The sequence below is a fragment of the Schistocerca cancellata genome, chromosome 6 (assembly GCF_023864275.1).
Source record: "Schistocerca cancellata isolate TAMUIC-IGC-003103 chromosome 6, iqSchCanc2.1, whole genome shotgun sequence".
In the NCBI taxonomy this organism is placed as follows: domain Eukaryota; kingdom Metazoa; phylum Arthropoda; class Insecta; order Orthoptera; family Acrididae; genus Schistocerca; species Schistocerca cancellata.
In genome coordinates this window covers 506,713,972-506,730,778 of record NC_064631.1, presented here as the reverse complement: position 1 = coordinate 506,730,778, position 16,807 = coordinate 506,713,972, and the positions used below count along the sequence as shown (strand labels likewise).

At 38.4% G+C, this 16,807-nt stretch overlaps 1 protein-coding gene across 1 annotated transcript in view; it reads left to right on the top strand.

The window, feature by feature from the left end:
• Positions 1-1,467: 1,467 nt before the first annotated feature.
• Positions 1,468-16,807, top strand: part of LOC126190924 (cyclin-dependent kinases regulatory subunit) — a 33,822-nt gene continuing 18,482 nt past the window's right edge. Inside the window, exon 1 of the mRNA XM_049931562.1 lies at positions 1,468-1,635. Within this exon, the coding sequence (XP_049787519.1) occupies positions 1,577-1,635 (59 nt within the window). The 5' untranslated portion in view covers positions 1,468-1,576. The remainder of the gene's footprint in view (positions 1,636-16,807) is intronic.

Here is a 16,807-nt window from a genome sequence, read left to right as displayed (position 1 = left end):
TAATGACTGTTCCCACTCAACAGCCACATATCTTGTTAGCATGCAACACACCTTGTGGCTGAGAGGCTTTTACCATCCTCATGAACTGGGCAGTCAAGCCAAGATCCACGTTCACTGACACACAATGTTCCACTTCCACACTGCATGTGCTCGCTGAAGCATGCCCAGAGCTTATAGTGACATATGACTGGCGATGCTTACTAGTCCCTCTGCTCATGAACCCGAGCCACCAAGCCCATACTCAGCAAACAAATGCTGAGTCCCAGAGTACAAACATGTAAGACGGGGATGCAGTTTTATGCCCCTACACACACAGTGAATCATGTCTGTGTAATCCTATGTCAATCCAAGAGCTTCATCCATTAGGTGTCTGTAACATTAAATATGCAGCTGTTGGTTGTGTACCATTTGTAAACCTGTCACAAAGAAATAAGTTAAATTCTCTTCCTTTATCAATATACTCATGTCACCAGCAATGTTTGGGCCCTTTATCAACACACTTGTTTTGTCAGCATTTGTCGTCAATACTCTTTACACAAGTGGCCTGCAGTGGCTGTTTTTACCTGTTATGTGTACCTTGACCCGCTCCACATCCCAGAAAGACCTACTTGGATTTACGAACTAAGATGCGTGAATTAATGATTTTTTGGGTACTAGTTACGGCACGATTACCAAGAACAAATACATCGTCCAAACAGGTCTGGGATGGCTATTAATTTAAAACACGTACCTAAGTATACAAAAATACCGTTGGCATTTTATGGCAGTTTGCAGACAGTAATTACAGTTAATTGAAGACAAATTTAAGAGCGCCATCAGCTGCAGATGGTGTCTTTCATTAAACACATTTCAGCTATGGTGCACTATCTTATTTATTTAATTAAGAAACTCGATGCGATGATTTCAGTCCTAGATTATATTTGCGTAGCAGTTAAAACAAACAAAAAGTTTCAAACTGTACTTTTAAAAAGTCTTTCGTGTCATGTTATTAAGGCTAGCTCGCTGATTTAAATTCTTCCAATGGTTTCTTCAAGTGTCGCAACATAAGAAAGCTTCCTCGGCACCAACTCAGTACAAACAATCTTAGCTGCATTTTAGACGGAGCAAACTGCAGTTATTAACATAGCGATATTTTTATCCATGCTTACAGTCCAAAACGGCCATTTACAAATTTCATATCACCCTCTCTTCGCAGTGCATATCGACACACATAAACATTCGTTATAGAAAGCACCCTGGTGTTCGTTACGATTTTGGCGCTTAGCATTGCAGCCAACATTAAACCAAATTTAATCTCCCATATTTCGGTAATTTTGTATTTTTGTCGTATTTATAATGCGTGAAACATTGTAGTTACGTTCATAAAATATTTTTATCATTTTTAAAACAAGTATTCTCGTTAGAAGAAAGTGATAGTGATGCAACAAATGGTATATTCAAACTTCCCGAAGATATGGTGGTATTTCTGAACGAGTTCCAAGTTTGAAGTTGATTTAAACGTACTGCCGTGCTGGTCATTCTGTCGTGAAGAATTGTGCAAATTTTTGAGAGCAGTTCGACGTTTATTTTTGTTAAAATGTCTAGCAAGCATATTTATTACTCGGAAAAATATTACGATGATGAATACGAGTATAGGTGAGTGAAGTGAAATGTGTATATTATATCTCGTCAAGAGTGTTAGAAAGCGCGGTCGTGTAAGTTTTCGTAATATTGTTTATAAAGTTTTAAAAGTATTAATTAACTTTAGAGAAATTCTATAGATAGAGAGAGAAAGAGCCTATACTGTGTTATTGTATCTTTTATCAGCCGTCTTCGAACAAAGGGAAACTAATGGTTAATTTTTGAAGTTGCTTAGAAAAGTATAGGCATCTTTCCAGGTAAAGACAACTTTATATTTGATATCGTGTCCGCCGTTCTGAAGCATTTATACAATTAATTTGATGTTATTAGTTGCGTACGAATATCATTTATCCAGCTAAAGATAACATGTCGAGATGTTTTGGTGTGCTGTTACTTCACTCATTGAATCTCGGATTTCGGTAGATAATAATCTTGTATTTATTGTAGGTTCTGCGTATAAGTGAAATACGTATTAGGTTTACTTTATACTCAGTATGGTAGATCGCCTTAGTGTGTGTTGTACTCACCCCTAATAATAATAATAATAATAATAATAATAATAATATGAGGTACTAGTAATATATTACAAGCTAGACATTGTTGCGAATAATTAGTTACATTGTTAGATCCATTTTACTACAAGTCGCACTTAAAAACTACGCATTTTGTAAATCATATGGATGTATTGAATAGTGACTAGCAACAATAGTCATAGCTATATGCCTACGGCAGGCTTTTATTTGCACAGCAGGATAGAATGTAATCTGAAACTTCGATTTTTTTTCCGTAGTCTTGTATTATGTACGATGAGAAGTTAAGTCAACTCTTGATTTGGGATTACTTAAATGGGAAGAAATTAAATCGCACGCCAGTGTTACTTAATTAGTTCTCTACAGCATTTGCTGTTTACTAGTGTGTAGTAGTAGTAAGGTCCTACTATGCAGCAAATATCTCGTGATTAGTCGAAATTGACGTTAGAATTGAGGCACTTTGTGTGCAGTACAAACTTCATTTCTTCTTATTCACCAAGTTTGGGCAGGGACACCTTGTTTGTTTTGTTACATCTTACATTTGCTTCATTGTCTTTCTCAGAACATGTCTTATTTAGTGAGCATTGAGATTGGGTCCACAACTGTGACGAATTGTTTAAATGGTTTAATGCATGTGGCAGCTGGTGTTTAATTGTTTACTCTATCACTATTAGTTTGCTGCATTTTTTTAACCTACTGTAGGTGGTATATCTAGTCCTGCCATTAGTGACATATTCTCTGTTGCATTCTTTAATTGATCAAATGAATTTTCATTTCAGATTGTTCTTGTTTTATGAAGGTCTTTCTTGGGATCATGTGTCCCTAGCCATATGATTCAGGAACTTATTCACCTTATATGATTCATTTGGCTTTCTTCTCATTACTGAATTCAGAGTTCATTCAACAATGTTAATATTAACTGAGTTGATATGAGTGGGCCAGCTCTAAACATTAAGAAAAGATAGAGGGGGGGGGGGATGCAGCGCTCAGTTTTGTGGTGTTAGAAACACTCAACTCTCTCTTGGTGATAACAGCAAAAAAATTATAAACTGGATACAGAATTGATGAAAATTTAACCTAAGAGAGCCATCTAGTAGACCCATGAAAACATTTAGGTTTGGTTAATTTTTGCTTTATTAAGAATAGCCAGATTTGGTGACACACAAAATCTGTAAATTATGTAATTTAAATATTTGCATTCACTGATGATGGCCTATAACTGAAATGTTGGGTTCACTCCTTAGGCAAAAACTATTTGTTGCAGAAAAGAAAGCAGCCACTAATTAGTATTAAGATTAGAGACCACACATACACATCTTGCCGATATCTCTTTAAGCTATTGGGAAATTCAGCAATTTTCACAGCCCATTTATTGATGAAATGTGTATCATATCAGTGCTTCTATTTGGTAGCAGAATTTTTGGAACATATAAAATATTACACACACAGTGCAAATGATATGGGAGGATATTTTGACAAAATTTCTATCTATATTCTAACCTTCGATTATATTATGCCAGTGTTGTGCAGTGGATCATTGAACTCCAATAAAAGCAGGTCTGCATGAAATTGGGAAAGAAACTAAATCTCTCTCTCTCTCTCTCTCTCTCTCTCTCTCTCTCTCTCTCTCTCTCTCTCTCTCTCTCTCTCTCTTTTCATCCTCCTCTTTGTCCATTTCTTCCTCCCCTTGCCGTATTTCTCCTCCTCTATTTCCTACTGGCCAAATGCCCTTTTCAAGGTTGCCACATCAAGTGAGGTGGCGCAGTGGCTAGCACACTGGACTCGCATTCGGGAGGACGACGGTTCAATCCCACGTCCGGCCATCTTTATTTAGGTTTTCCGTGATTCCCTAAATCGCTCCAGGCAAATGCAGGGATGGTTCTTTTGCAAGGGCACAGCCGACTTCCTTCCCTTCCCTTCCTTTCCTAATCCGATGAGACCGTGACCTCTTCTCCCCAAAAACAACATTAACAAGAAGGTTGCCACAGGTTCTGGAAATCAGAGAAATTTGAAAAAAGGGGAAAATCTTGTTTTTGTTTCAGTAGCTGAAATGGTTCGTTTACTGAGATCTCATGCATTGCTGGTGGCTGGGTGCAACGGAGTACATGCGCTGATTCCCTACTCGCTCATTACTACTGCTTCAACCATTCCCTTCAGCTTGTGTTCAGTGCTGCCACCACTTCTTGCCACTAGCCTAGCAGCTGCTGACGAGAGGCAGGGAGGCATGAACCGTAGTTTGTTTAGCTCCGAGCCTCTGACTATAGACACAGTGGTGAGAGACACAGTTGCACGAGTTGTCTGAGTATTGTGTCAATCTGTATGTGTTCTCGTTTTATGACAAAAGCTATGGCTGAAAATTTAGTTGTGGGAGTGAGATTGCCTTTCTTACATGCCTGCTTGCCGCAGTGGTAACACTGGTTCCTGTCAGATCACCAAAGTTAAGTGCTGTTGGGCAGGGCTAGCACTTGGATGGGTGACCATCCGGTCTACCGAGCACTGTTGGCAAGCGGGGTGCAATCAGCTCTTGGGAGGCTAACTGAGGAGCTACTTGATTGAGAATTAGCGGCTCCAGTCTCGTAAATTGACATATGGCCGGGAGAGCGTTGTGTTGACCACATGCCCTTCCATATCTGCATCCAGTGATGCCTATGGACTGAGGATGACACAGCAGCTGGTCGGTACTGTTGGGCCTTCATGGCCTGTTCGGAAGGAGTAGTGTGTCTGCTACTCGGCAGTTATCTTCACAGTGAGTTGCTACCTATGCTCATTGTTACATTCTCAGAGTATTTGAACAAGTTATGTGTGGAATGGATTGATCAAAATGATCTCTCTTTGTCAACATGTTGCGGCTTGTGAATAGCTGGCCACACAAGTGGATTTCCACGATGGGCCAAAACCACAGGCCATTTCTGTGGGGTATCTGTAATGGATTGGGCCTGCTGATCTGAAGCCATTCAGTTCCAACCCAACTAAAGTGCAGGCCTGCCCAGTGGATCTAGTCTCGCCGATCTGCCTGCAGGCCAGGTGTGTGTGTGTGTGTGTGTGTGTGTGTGTGTGTGTGTGTGTGTGAGGGGGGGGGGGTCGTAATGCAGCAGATTTTCATGGTTTATTCATGGACCCAATACTGCAATGCTCCTCAGCAGGCCGTGGGCGATGGATTTCAGGAACTGCGACTGTCTCACCGCAAGTACGTTGTGCAATGTGGTGTTTTATAGACATTTTCTTTGTTCTAGTATATGTTGGCATTTAAAAAGTCGTTTATATGCTAAAGAGTATGGGCAATAAGTAGTGGTTTTCTGTAAATTTCATTGAAAGAATAGAACAGTAGTGTATCTAAGTGAAACCACATAGTAACTGTTGTAGTTTGTAGACTTACAAAATAGGGATGCCTTTCAAATTGACAGAGGAATATGCCAATATGGTGTTTATTTATGGAAATGTGATGTTAATGCTACGGCTGCAGTATACGAATATCACGTATGTTATTCATAGTCAGTAAGAGCACACGATACATGACGACAAGATAAAGATATAATGGATGCTGTTCAAGGTAACCCTGGGTACCAGTACATGATGTATCTCTCCAACAGTAAGCCATTTCACAAACTATGGTAAGCCATACACAGAAGTACAATAATCTGTATCCTTAGCGTAAACAAAAAGTGAATCATTTGCATGCAGGAGATCCTGCCCTTTGCTTGGAGCTGTGCAACTGGTTAAATACTAACCGGCAGTTGCGCAAATACATTTTATTTACTGAGGAGGCACAGTTTACAGGAGATGGAATAAACAATTTACATAACAAGCACATATGGTCTGAAGCAAATCCACATACAACAGTGCAATTCAATTTCCAGCAGTGGTTTAGCATAAATGTGTGGTGTGGTATAATCAACACACTCTTTATTGGACCATTCATTTTCTCAGGAGTCTAACTGGCGAGACATACTTAACAATTCTTTCACGAAGAAATGCCCTGCGTGCTCGAAGGTGTTGCACTTGCTACATGATTGCAAATGTAATGTCATCATGATGGCAAAGCTGTTACTGCACATTTAAATGAACATTTTCCCCAGAAACGGATTGGTCATGGTGCTACACGTCTGTGGCCACACAGATTGCCTGATTTAACACCAATGTATTTTTGTGTATGGGGATGGATGAAGGGCATGATTTATGAGGCAGTCATTACACATGAGGCATTACTTGCTTCTATTACGAATGCAATAGACGAAATTAAGAACAACCCTGTGAAACTGAAATGAGCAACAAAATCTGTTCATATAAGTGCGGCCAAATGCATTGAAATCGATGGAGACTGTTTTGAACATTTATTGTGAAATTGTGTGCACACTGTAAAACACCCTTAACACTGAGCTTAGTTTTTTCTGGTTTAATATGAATTCACGTGTGCTATGGTATTAATAAAAGCAGATTATCTCACACATTCATACAGTTTCAGTTAATGTTACTACCATCATTTTCTCCAAAATTAAGTTTTCTGTGACTAATGTTGAAAAATTTGAAGTTGTCTGGAATTTAAAAAGCAAATTGGGCAAAATAGTTAATAAATTAAAAATTCATGAAATTACATCTTTGCTTCTCTGGGTGTTCTGGGAAACTATGCAGACACGTGTGGGACACGTTTTATTAGGTTCACTAGATCAGTAACAACAAAGTAAATTGAAATTGTGCTTTACTTTAACCCCGTACAGTTTTGCGATGGCTTCATATTAGTGAAGTTTCTAAATTTCAGACAAAATCTTTTATTAGCTAGGCAACAATGCAAATCTATATAGAAGGCTTTTTTGTAAGTCAAGCAATGCAGTGTCAACCTGAGTGTAACAGTCTGTTTCCTTCCTCCCTTCCTCTGATTGAACATAGCACACTGAGATTGACATGGTCAGTGTTCATGAAAACCATGTTGCTTGCTTGGTTTCTGGAAAAGTTCTCATATCTGGGCAAAATATTGTTTTTCTGGTCTTGAGTCTGAAGATTGGTTTGATGCGCTTCTCCGCACAATACTATCCTGTGCAAGCCCCTTAGTCTCCAAATTAGTGAAACTTACGTTCATGGGAACCTACTTGCTCTATCCATTCCTTGGTCTCCTAAAATTTTTACCCACTAAACTTCCAACTGATACAAAACTGATGGTTCCTTCATGCCTCCGAATGTGCACCGTCAACCAATCTGTTCACAAAGTCAAGTTGTACCGTAAACTTTTCTCACCAATTCAGTTACCAATCTCCTTATTGGTTATGCAATGAACCCATCTGATCTTCAACTTTCTTATGTAGCACCACATTTCAAAAGCTTGTTTTCTCTTCTTGTCTGTAGTTCTTATTGTCCACGTTTCACGTCCCTGCAAGGCTAGACTCCAAATAAATATCTTCAGAAAGAAATTTATATTTGATGTTAACTAGTGAATGTGGAATTGCTTTGCAATTTCTAAGTGCAATGTTGCCTTGTTTATTGTTGCAAACAAAACCTTCATTGTGAATTGAAGTCACTTAAAAGGGAAAAAAGTTGATAGCTTAAATTTTTGCTGCTCACGCAGTGAAACTTCATCATCAGGCATGACATTTTAATTTTAGTTCCTTATTAATAACTCTATTGCCAATGCATTCTGCATATAGTCTCCATATATACTACGAAATGTGTGTTCAAAATTATATCATTGTATGTGTTTCAGGAGATATGTCATAGACATTGAGGTGCATGGAAAAACTAGTTTTGCTTATAATGGAGAACAAATTACTCAGACTATATCAGATATTTTATGCGTTTTCTCATCTGTAGAAAGAGACATTTGAAGCATATATTATATGCAAGCCTGATTCTTTAAAGAATAGGGTGTGGTTTTCGTGGTCTGTATCTAATAGGCTACTTCAGATGGAAAGATCTTTCTTCATCATAACACAAATTTTAAAATAATATTAGTTTCTGATATGATATTACACTTAAATCTAAGACATAAAATTGCTTCAAAATATCCAACTTTTTGACAAGTCTTTTTTGTAATATCTACTATATCACCCCTCTTCATGATCAAAGTTTTTGTTTTTGGATTCATCTTCAAGAATTTATCAACAATTTCTAACATTTATTGGAAGTTCCAACTGCCTGTTGTGGATAAGGCTATAGTAGAGTTTATGGGGTGTAGATTCTATTAGGCTGGCTAACTCCATGAAACCTGACAAATGACAGTGCTGCTCGGTATGCTTTATGACAATTTCTGTTAAAACATATGGAGCACTTCAGTCAACAGTTGTTGACACAGGTAAAAATACATAAATACAGATAACTTGTTTCACCTAATAATTCAGATTTGTAGTATATCAATCAAATGTAATTTATTATGTAGAAGCATATGGGACAAAAAATTAGACCACCTAGGAGATAGCATGCAAATACTGTATCACACCACCTCTAGCCTTAATAAAGGCTACTGTCAGACAAGGAAGATAGTCTGCAAGTTCATTCAGGTTTGACATATCCAGTTATCATCAGATCTCGTAGAGCTACCAGAAAGTGGGGATGTTGATTGCAGTTTAATCTGCTGATCCAAATAGTCCTAGATATTTTCTGTGAGATTAAGATAGGATGATTTAGTAGGCCAGTTGAGATGCGGATAGGGTGCCAGAATGTTTGGCAAACTAGGAATGTATGAATGCAACCCTGAACATGGCAGTCGTCACAGAAGTGACATCATACTCGCCATCAAGTGTGAAAGAAGGGCCAGTACATCATCACCAAGAATGTTGAAGTATATATCCTGTTTCTTGTTCCCAGTAAATGGAATGAGTGGGTGCAGGTTATGGTATGAATAGCACCCTATACATGTCACAGAACCATCTCTGGTCCAAACTAAACCCTTGACACACCAGATTAAACATCTCATTGGGCCTTCAGTGCACTTGATGCCTTGTATCATTCCTAAAGAGGTAAAACTGTGGCCCGTGGAACCACACTACAATCCCAGTCACCTACTGTCCAGTTTCTGTGTTTGGCCGGCATGCAGCTTTGTGCTGCAGTGAGCAGTGGCCTGTTGCAAGTAATCAGATTCCATTGCTACCAATTCCTCTCTCAACATTTACTCGGGAAATGGTTTAGATGGACCAGCGTTCACTGCCAGCCGCAATTCTTGTCTAGTTTGAAACTGGTTATTCAGAACAAGGTGCGACACTTGTCTGGTCTCCCTTTTGGTTAGGATATATGTGCAGCCACTGTTCCTAACACTGTGTTGCATATTTCCAAGTGGTACACTATTTTCTGTACACAGATTGGACAGTCGACAGTGATATGTAAACAAATCTAGCAATAGGGTAATTCCATGCCAAATGGCCTAGAGGTTCCTGCATGACCATCATGGGTTTTGGTGAAATTTTGTGTGAACAGTCACACGTTTCCAATGAACATTGGTTGTTTCACAATCATTAATTCACTACTTCCGGAGATACAATCTTTTGTTTGACCCTATAGTGCAGCTATTGACAGTGCACCTGTGAGCTTACTTGTAATATTCTCTTGAAAGAGACAAAACTAAATTGTGTCATACAGTTTTTGCACTCTTATGTGAAATAATGAAAAAAAAGATTTTCTGAGTGATTTGTGTATGGTAATTTAAAGCAAAGTTGGCCAAAAAAACTTGAAAAAAATAGTGAAGTTTGTTTTTACTTGTCCACAAGTAATTACAGGACACACCTGAAACTTTGCATGTAAGAACTTACCAGTATTAGGTTGTAAAATATAAAATTTCATTCTCCTACTGCTATTCAATAGTTTTCAAGTTAAGAGCAAAGTTGAAGACTTCAAATAAAAAAATAACTATTTTGGCCCAATTTTACAAGTCTTTTGCAAACTTTTTTTAATCATTTTCATTTGAAAGACCTGTTCTAAATCCCCAAAAAAAACTGTTTAGTTTTCAACACGAGCTTATAAGACCCTAAAAACAAAAGGTGGAGGTGTATTAGACCCGTATTCTGTTAGTACTTGGATTAAATCTGACATCTTCTATGTTCTACGATTGTATAGTACTCTCTCTGGGGAAGGAGACATCAAAAGCCTTGATGACCAGAAAATGAGATACAGGATGAGTAACTCCAAAAACTTGAGGAAAAAGGTATCTTTCGTCATGACTACTCATGACATATTTCAGTCTGTTTTTCTGCTATAACTACAGAATCAAACTGGTTATAAACTTAACAACGTAATTGTACATTACCAAGGCAGCGGATATCGTGGTAGTAAAATGGTTGCGTAACAGCTGCAGCTCACATCATAAAAAAAAAGGTATTGTAGAGCTGAAAGCTGGAAAAAACTATTTACTTACAGTTTTTCACAATTGTAGAATGTAAGATGTCAGATTTAATTTTTAGTGCCAGTGACATATGGGCACATCTCAATGCATCTCCTCATTGTTCCTTTTTGGACCTTATATGCTTGCGTTGTAAAACCAAATCTATATCTTTTGGTGGTTTACAGTTTCATCTTTCTAAAGAAAACAACTTAAAATGTTTGCAGAAGTCTGTTTGTAAAAATGGGCCAAAAATAGCCATTTTTGGCTTTCTCCTGAGCTAGTTTTTGGCAGACTTTGCTTCAAATTATTCATATACAAATCACTCATGAAGTCTTTATTATTCAACTTAAGTGAGCACAAAATGTTGTACACAGTAATCAAGTTATGTTGCTTTCGAGAAAATATTACTTGAGATATTATGTCTCAAAGTTGCTGAAAACTCAGTTGCAGTATTGATAGCTGCGCTAGGGGGTCAAACAGATGACTATATCTTTGAGTATTGAATTAATTATTGATGAAGTTTCACAATGTTCACTGGGAACATGTGTGAATATTCACACAATTTCAGCAGAAAACTGTGATGATCACATGGGAACTTTCCAAAATTAGACCAATTGGTGTGGAATGGCCCAGCTTCATTCAAGTTGTGATGAAGGTATGTCCAGATATGATAGATTCTTTCTGCCACATCTCCATGTCGACCCACGTTACTGTACAAATCATAGACAACCGTCTGTCACAAGCTCTCCACTTCACTGCCATGACTTCCATCAGTGGTCGAGGGGCACATGTCTGTCTCACTCCAGTTTTACGTCATCTGCTTTGCTCCACGTTGGACAGTGTGCTGTTTTAAGAGGGTAGCAATTTCATCGAGTGAACTGACATTAACTACGCTTCAATTCTGTCATTTTTGTAGTTACTTTCATTTTTATACGTTTCAGGCCTTATATCCCCAATATCATCCTGGTTCAATTAACATACATATTTCCATGTGAACAGAACTGGCAGTCTTTGGGGATTCTCGAATTCTAATTTAATCGACTGGATCTTGCTGAAAATTGGCCTTCAGTGACATTTGAAATTGTAGAAATGGTAGTCGTCGTCTTCAGTCCTGAGATTGGTTTGATGCAGCTCTCCACGCTACTCTGTCCTGTGCAAGCTTCTTCATCTCCCAGTACTTACTGCAACCTACATCCTTCTGAATCTGCTTAGTGCATTCATCTCTTGGTCTCCCTCTACGAGCTTTACCCTCCACGCTGCCCTCCAATGCTAAATTTGTGATCTCTCGATGCCTCAGAACATGTCCTACCAACCGGTCCCCTCTTTTTGTCAAGTTGTGCCACAAACTCCTCTTCTCCCCAGTTCTATTCAGTACCTCCTCATTAGTTAAGTGATCTACCCATCTAATGTTCAGCATTATTCTGTAGCACCACATTTCGAAAGCTTCTATTCTCTTCTTGTCCAAACTATTTATCGTCCATGTTTCACTTCCATACATGGCTACACTCCATATAAATACTTTCAGAAACGACTTCCTGACACTTAAATCTATACTCAATGTTAACAAATTTCTCTTCTTCAGAAACACTTTGCTTGCCATTGCCAGTCTACTTTTTATATCCTCTCTACTTCGACCATCAGTTATTTTGCTCCCCAAATAGCAAAATTCCTTTACTACTTTAAGTGTCTCATTTCCTAATCTAATTCCCTCAGCGTCACCCAACTTAATTCGACTACATTCCATTATCCTCGTTTTCATTTTGTTGATGTTCATCTTATACCCTCCTTTCGACGCTATCCATTCCATTCAGCTGCTCTTCCAAGTCCTTTGCTGTCTCTGACAGAATTACAGTGTGATCGGCGAACCTCAATGTTCCTCGACTCTTTATAACTGCCATCTGGTTTCTGTACAAATTGTAAATAGCCTTTCGCTCACTGTATTTTACTCCTGCCACCTTTAGAATTTGAGAGTATTCCAGTTAACATTGTCAAAAGCTTTCTCTAAGCCTACAAATGCTAGAAACGTACGTTTACCTTTCCTTAATCTTTCTTCTAAGATAAGTCGTAAGGTCAGTATTGCCTCACGTGTTCAAACATTTCTACGGAATCCAAACTGATCTTCCCTGAGGTCGGCTTCTACCAGTTTTTCCATTTGTCTGTAAAGAATTCCTGTTAGTATTTTGCAGTTGTGACTTATTAAACTGATAGTTCGGTACTTTTCACATCTGTCAACACCTGCTTTCTTTGGGATTGGAATTATTGTAGTCTTCTTGAAGTCTGAGGTTATATCTCGCCTATCTCATACATCTTGCTCACCAGATGGTAGAGTTTTGTCATGACTAGCTCCCCCAAGGCCGTCAGTAGCTCTAATGGAATGTTGTGTACTCCCAGAGCCTTGTTTCGTCTCAGGTCTTTGAGTGCTCTGTCAAACTCTTCACGCAGTATCGTATCTCCCATTTCATCTTCATCTACATCCTCTTCCATTTCCATAATATTGTCCTCTAGTACTTCGCCCTTGTATAAACCCTCTATATACTCCTTCCACCTTTCTGCTTTCCCTTCTTTGTTTAGAACTGGGTTTCCATCTGAGCTCTTGATATTCATACAAGTGGCTCTCTTTTCTCCAAAGGTCTCTTTAATTTTCCTGTAGGCAGTATCTATCTTACCCCTAGTGAGATAAGCCTCTACATCCTTACATTTGTCCTCTAGCCATCCCTGCTTAGCCATTTTGCACTTCCTGTTGATCTCATTTTTGAGACATTTGTATTCCTTTTTGCCTGCTTCATTTACTGCATGTTTATATTTTCTCCTTTCGTCAATTAAATTCAATATTTCTTCTGTTATCCAAGGATTTCTATTAGCCCTCGTCTTTTTACCTACATGATCGTCTGCTGCCTTCACTACTTCATCTCTCAGAGCTACGCATCCTTCTTCTACTGTATTTCTTTCCCCCATTTCTGTCAATTGTTCCCTCATGCTCTCCATGAAACTCTGTACAACCTCTGGTTTAGTCAGTTTATCCATGTCACATCTCCTTAAATTCCCCCTTTTTTGCAGTTTCTTCAGTTTTAATCTACAGTTCATAACCAATAGATTGTGGTCAGTCCACATCTGCCCCTGGAAATGTCTTACAATTTAAAACCTGGTTCCTAAATCTCTGTCTTACCATTATATAATCTATCTGATACCTTTTAGTATCTCCATGGTTATTCAATGTATAACCTTCTTTCTTGATTCTTAAACCAAGTGTTAGCTATGATAAGTTATGCTCTGTGCAAAATTCTACCAGGCGGCTTCCTCTTTCATTTCTTAGCCCCAATCCCTATTCACCTACTACGTTTCCTTCTCTCCCTTTTCCTACTCTCGAATTGCAGTCACCCATGACTATTAAATATTCATCTCCCTTCACTACCTGAATAATTTCTTTTATCTCATTATACATTTCATCAATTTCTTCATCTGCAGAGCTAGTTGGCGTATAAACTTGTACTACTGTAGTAGGCTTGGGCTTTGTTTCTGTATTGGCAACAATAATGCGTTAGCTATGCTGTTTGTAGTAGTAGCTTACCCGTATTCATTATTAACCTACTCCTGCATTACCCCTATTTGATTTTGTATTTATAACCCTGTATTCACCTGACCAGAAGTCTTGTTACTCCTGCCACCAAACTTCACTAATTCCCACTATATCTAACTTTAACCTATCCATTTCCGTTTATAAATTTTCTAACCTACCTACCTTATTAAGGGATCTGACATTCCATGCTTCGATCAGTCAAACGCCAGTTTTCTTTCTCCTGATAATGACGTCCTCTCGAATAGTCCCCGCCCAGAGATTGGAATGGGGGACTATTTTACCTCCCGAATATTTTACCCAAGAGGACGCCATCATCATTTAACCATACAGTAAAACTGCATGCCCTCGGGAAAAATTACGGCTGTAGTTTCCCCTTGCTTTCAGCCGTTCACAGTACCAGCACAGCAAGGCTGTTTTGGTTAGTGTTACAAGGCTAGATCAGTCAATCATCCAGACTGTTGCCTCTGCAGCTACTGAAAAGGCTGCTGCCCTTCTTCAGGAACCACACGTTTGTCGGCCTCTCAACAGATACCCTTCCATTGTGGTTGCACCTACGGTACGGCCATCTGTATCGCTGAGCCACGCAAGCCTCCCCAGCAACGGCAAGGTCCATGGTTCTTGGGGTGGGGGGGGAGGAGGATGTACAAATGGTAGCATCGTTGAAAAGGTGGCTTATAGTTCCAATGATGAGCTTGCTTGACATAAACATGTCACACACTATTGTAATAAAAAAAAATCAGTTGAAATTGTATATTCATTCCCGAGTAATAGCATAACAACACTGATGACAGACATATTGAATTGTAGCAGACAAATTTCTATTTTGCACTGAAGTCTAATTAATAATCTATAGAAATTCCCTCAAACAACATATGAAGTTTTGGGCCTGCATTCCTTAACAGAGACTACAAAAGAAAAAAGTATGGATATACACAGGAGCTGTGTATGTAAGAAACTATAGTATGTTCCCCATAAAACCGGTGCACCTCATGCCCGAGATTAAAGTAACCACGAACTGATTAAAAAAAGAATAGTTAATAGGACCAAAAAAAAACCTTTAGTTGTCTTGTTTATGAGATGCTTCAAGTGGTGGCCATTGGCATCTAAGCCACTTCCAAAGCAAATCAATTAGAGATGATTAATCGGTACATGAGGTGTAACGGTTTTATGTGGGGCACCTTTTACTTAATGGTTGATTCTTTATTTTCTCACGATGTAGTAGCTGATCTGTGCAATGGGGGTGTACTGGTGGTTTATGGTGCCAGCAGACCTCTTTCAATGATTAGACGTATTGCTATAGTCACACTGCTTGCTGAAATATTGTTCCAACTGGACACTATATACTAGCATTTCATTCATGTGTGCTGTTCGCCTCCTTTATTTCTTCGTTGATTGTCCTAGGTGTCTAGGTACTGCGTTGCTATACTGGCTGAAAAAATAGGGGGACGGAAGTTCAACACTTACTACTTTAAATGCTGTAGCCGACAGTTGCAGGGTTGAGTTTCACTTCAGTCTTTACCTTCACTGTTCACGATCCCGCAATATTACAGAGTTAATATGGCCAGTAAACTATTGGAATGTTTTGATAAGCCTCATTAATATGTTGCAGGCAAACATCAGCATACTGCTACTATAGTTTACTGTTAAACATCTAAGAGCAGTAAAAACCAAAGCTCACATTTCACAGCTCTTACAGAATAATACCCTACATATTGAACACACACTGTCATTGTTTTAACACACAGCCTATTGGTGTAACACTTATTTCACGGTTAAGTTGAGGCATTGTTGTTGACCTAACCAGCACAGATTTCTTGTCTGAAAATCTGCTGTGGACTGACTGGCTTGAGCTCAGAACAGTGCCTTTATATATCGCTATAGTAATAGGTACTGAAACTATACATTGTTTGATGTTTAATTTACAGAAATTACAATTAAAACATAACACACAAAATTAACTGTATACATAGAAAAATTGGTTTTTTAAAGTTTCTTCTACCATGATGGTTAAGCCTAATTGTTGGTTTAAATGATGAAATTAACAGATACAATTACGGAAACAATACTTTTCACGCTATAACAAAAGATATTAACTAGGAATAGTCGAAATAAATTAGAAAATCAATTACATGCATAACACTAAACACAAAATTAGACTTGGTGCTATATCCTTTAAAACTGAAGGCCAGCCTTTCTCTTTTATTAAAATGCAGATTATACTCACTTACGTTAATGGTAATTAGTTTAAATGCAAAAATGAGTTTTAAGGAGGCAGATGGCAAAACAAGAGGAAGTAAAAAGATCACAGCTTGCTCCGTCACATACGGAATGTTCAGTCTACTGAATGAATGGGTGCTCATTTTATATGCAAGTATAAGTTGATTTCAAGAGTCAGTTCCAAACCTCTTCCAAAAGAGCCCGACTTTCACAAAACCCTACGGGTACAATTTGGCAACAAATATTAAGTGCTGTCCTCATCTATCGATAATGTAAAATGTCAATTCACATATAATCTTATTTATTTTTCTAGGCCAAACCCACAGTTCCTGAGATGTTTCATGTCCTAGAAATTTGTTAAATTCTGCAATTTTCTGGAAGCTTCCACATTGTTCCAAAGACTTTAATATTGTTGGAAGGTTGTATGTAAAAACAGTCCAGAATAACAGCCGATTTAACTAATTGAGATGTGGTGTACTGAGTTGTTTTTATTCTGTTTTTATTTCATTACATTGGCCCAAGAGAGAGACTGCATAGCATAATGTTGTATGTTCTCCTTTTTCA